The sequence below is a fragment of the Squalius cephalus genome (assembly GCF_949319135.1).
Source record: "Squalius cephalus genome assembly, chromosome: 18".
NCBI classification, from domain to species: Eukaryota; Metazoa; Chordata; class Actinopteri; order Cypriniformes; family Leuciscidae; genus Squalius; species Squalius cephalus.
The window spans coordinates 11,179,838-11,183,603 of NC_137139.1; the positions used below are offsets into that span (position 1 = coordinate 11,179,838).

At 39.2% G+C, this 3,766-nt stretch overlaps 1 protein-coding gene across 1 annotated transcript; it reads left to right on the forward strand.

The window, feature by feature from the left end:
* Positions 1-1,688: 1,688 nt before the first annotated feature.
* Positions 1,689-2,987, forward strand: LOC307146270 (piggyBac transposable element-derived protein 4-like; the record flags this gene model as incomplete). The annotated part of the gene is made up of 2 exons (XM_079850168.1): positions 1,689-2,446; positions 2,543-2,987. The coding sequence occupies 2 exons, from the start codon at positions 1,689-1,691 to the stop codon at positions 2,985-2,987; spliced, it is 1,203 nt and encodes a 400-aa protein (XP_079706294.1).
* Between the last annotated feature and the right edge of the window lie 779 nt (positions 2,988-3,766).

Here is a 3,766-nt window from a genome sequence, read left to right on the forward strand (position 1 = left end):
CCTAAACTAATCTTGACAAACTATATATCATTGGAAACCTTAGAGATTGTATTTTTCATATTTGACCACTGTTTTATATTTAAAATTATGTAGTGACAGTAATTCATTAATTTGTGACAAGGAAATTTAGCAAAAAAAAACAAAACACCAAGAAGTTGGCTTTTGTTACAAAAAGTTGATACATACACATACAATCACGAAAGTATTTTTATTTTTATTTTTTTTGGGCTGCCAATAATTCAGACAAAACATATTTTCTAGTTTTTATCTAAAACTTTGAGAATAAATTGAATTTGTATATTTGTGTATGTATGATTGATGTTGCAAGTATTCAGTAAAAAATGTAATGCATGTCAATTTCATGTATACATGAAATAAACTTTTTTTTGTGAAGTTTCTGTAACAACACTCTAGTAGCTATGTTTGATTAAGATTTCTGATTAGAAAGAGCCCACCCTCATAACTTTATGCAGTAATGAACAGGGGAGATATTCAGATAAGTCTCAGTAAGCAGCCAGAGCTGTTTCTAAGGCCAATGTGTTTTCTGCCATTCTGTCTGCCAATGAAACCCGATATTGACAAACTCCTCACCCAATAAAAGGTAAATTACCACCTGTTGATATCACATGTTCAGGTGATGTTTATAAACGTGCCTAAAGGGAAACCTGCAAACACTAGGAGCAGCCATTTCATTTGCACTCTGACTCTGCATACGTCACAATGAATCCAAAGAGGACGAAACAAAGGTTTTACAGCCTTTCGGAAGTTGTAAATGAACTTTGCAAGTCGAGTGAAGAAGAGTCTGAAGGAGAAGAGTCCAGCAACGATGAGCCAGACATTTTGGAAGAGATTTTTTCAGACGCCACAGAGGGGTAAGTTTCTACATTTCTTTATAAATCTCTCTCTCTCTCTCTCTGTATATATATAACATATGCTTGGGAGCAGCATGTAAATGTAACATGATACTACTTACATGTACTTATTTTACTTGTATATACTTACATTTTACTTATATTTATAATAGGTGTCCAGATAATACTGATGATGAGGACTGGACTGCTGAACCAATATCATCATTTGCATCATCATCAGGTACTGCTCCTAGCAATTTTGAAGACAGACTGAGAGCTACAACCAGGGAAAGACAAGGGAGAAGCAGTGTGAGAGGAAGAGGAAGAAGCAGTGTGAGGGGAAGAGGAAGAAGCAGTGTGAGGGGAAGAGGAAGAGGAAGAAGCAGAGTGAGGGGAAGAGGAAGAAGCAGTGTGAGGGGAAGAGGAAGAAGCAGTGTGAGGGGAAGAGGAAGACAGACTGACTTGGATTCAGATACTCTTTCTGATAGTGAAGAGAGATGGCATGATTCAGAAGAGCCTGACATTGTACCGCCGGAGCCCATCTTCAAGCCAGAACGTACGCCTGGGCCTCAAGTTATCACTTCACAAGATTACAGCCCTCTAGAGTTATTTCAACTCTTTTTTTCATCCGATGTCTGCCAGACCATTATAAAAAACACAAATGCCTACTCTGCTGAGCACCAGAACAGCACAAGGAGACTAAAGCAGGAGATGTGCCAAAAGGACTTGTTTAGTTTCCTTTCAATTGTTCTTTACATGGGTCTGGTAAAGCTACCAGCAGTGCCAGACTACTGGAATGGATCCAGGCTTTTTAATTTTAGCTTCCCGGCATCAGTCATGTCCTGCAGAAGATTCAAGGCAATCTCCAATTCGCTTCACATCAGCGATCTAAAGGTGGATGCAGAAAATGTCAAGAAGAGAGGTACCCCTGATTACGACCGCCTGTGCAAAGTGAAGCCCTTATATGTGCAGCTTCGTGACCGGTGCAAGAGCTTCTTTCATCCTGACCAAAACATCTCAGTGGATGAAAGAATGGTAGCTTCTAAAGCACGGATCAGTCTGAAGCAGTACCACAGGGACAAGCCAACCAAATGGGGGTATAAGCTCTTTGTACTCGCAGATTCACGGCTTGGCTATACGTGGGATTTTTTTATCTATGAGGGAAAATCCCCCACAACTCAAAACCCACAGAACAAGGGGCTGAGCTATGAATCTGTAGTAGCTTTAGTCAATCCCAATGTCTTGGGTACTGGCTATAAGCTCTATGTAGATAACTTCTACACAAGCCCAATGCTCTTCCGGGATCTCCTTGAAAAACGGATCTTCGCCTGTGGGACCATCAGAAGCAACAGGATAGGCTTCCCCCAAACCACCGAAAATAAATTGCCCAGAAAAGCTCCTCGTGGGTCCATTAGGTGGATCAGGGATGACAAACTTCTGTTTGTTGAATGGAAGGACACAAGAGAAGTTATGATGTGCTCCTCCTTCCATTCAGCTAACGGAAACCAGACGGTGCAGAGGAGGGTCAAGACACCTGATGGGCAATGGGTAGAAAAGACGGTCCCCATTCCTGCTGCAGTGTCCGACTACAACAAGTGAGTAGAATTTATTCTCTGGTGTGTTGCAAGAAAATGTGCAGAAGTGTTTAGGTTTTATATACTGACTTGTGTTTATGTTTGCTTTTCACACAGGAACATGGGAGGTGTTGACATGTCTGATGCCCTCATTGGGTATTATACCGTCCTTCGAAAAACAAGAAAGTGGTACCGGTCTCTATTTTACCATTTCGTGGACATCGCTGTTGTAAACGCCTTCATCATTCAACAGCAGCTGGCTAAAATGAAACAAAAGAAGGCAAAAAGTCAGAGGGAGTTTCGAGAAGCTCTGGTCAGTCAGCTTGCTGACTGGATGCCACCACCTGCACCACCTGCATCCTCTGCTACACCTGCTCCTCCTGACTCCCAGCATGCCTGCCACAAGCCAAAGCACATCTCTAATTCAAAACGTGCTTTCAGAAGAAAGTGCAGAATGTGCCACATGAAGACACCAGTCTTCTGCCCTGCCTGTGATGCTGCTCTCTGTTTCCTGCCAGAGCGTGATTGCTTCAACAACTGGCATGCCAAGAACAGCCTGTAACACCAACAAATGTAGAGTTGTAAATAGTTGTATATAGTTATGTTATGTAGTAATAATATAAATATGCATGTAAATAGTTATTTATAGTAATAGTGATTGTGAGATTGTAGTAATAGTAGTAGTCAAGTCAAGTCAAAGCTTTTATTGTCGTAAGCACAGTGAGGAAAACAAGTTTCCCTGTACAATGTGGTTTCAGTAGTAGTTGTTTTATTGTATATGGTCATATTAAATTTTTTATATGTCATATTTATGGATTAAAAAAAATCATTTACAACCTATCTAGAATGTTTTATTGCTGTTTGAATAAAAAAAAAATTGTAAATCAAATCAGTCGTCCATTACAAATCATACAAGGAGCATGACTAGTACCTAGTGGACATTGTTGGTATAGCGACTAAAAATAACACAGAAACCTCATTTTTTGTGATATCAATGTCAAATTTGGAACACAACTTCTTTAGACTCAAGGCTTTTCATTTGACATGAAATTAAATTCAACACATATTTAAATTTTTTTTTTTTAAATAAAATATAAATAAATATTAAATTACATTTTTTATCACAACAAACTTAAACACCTATAACTTTTTTATTTCACATTTTATTCAACTTCTTTCACGTGTACAAGAAACTGTCAAGTGTGTTTTTAAAAACGAGCCCAAAATTAGGTTCATATTCCAAACCGTTCCAGAATTACATTAATTTGAATCTGGACACCCCCTTTTCAGCTCTACCCCCAAAAAGGGGGGTGACACTTAAGGGGTTAAGAGAGCTGTGCA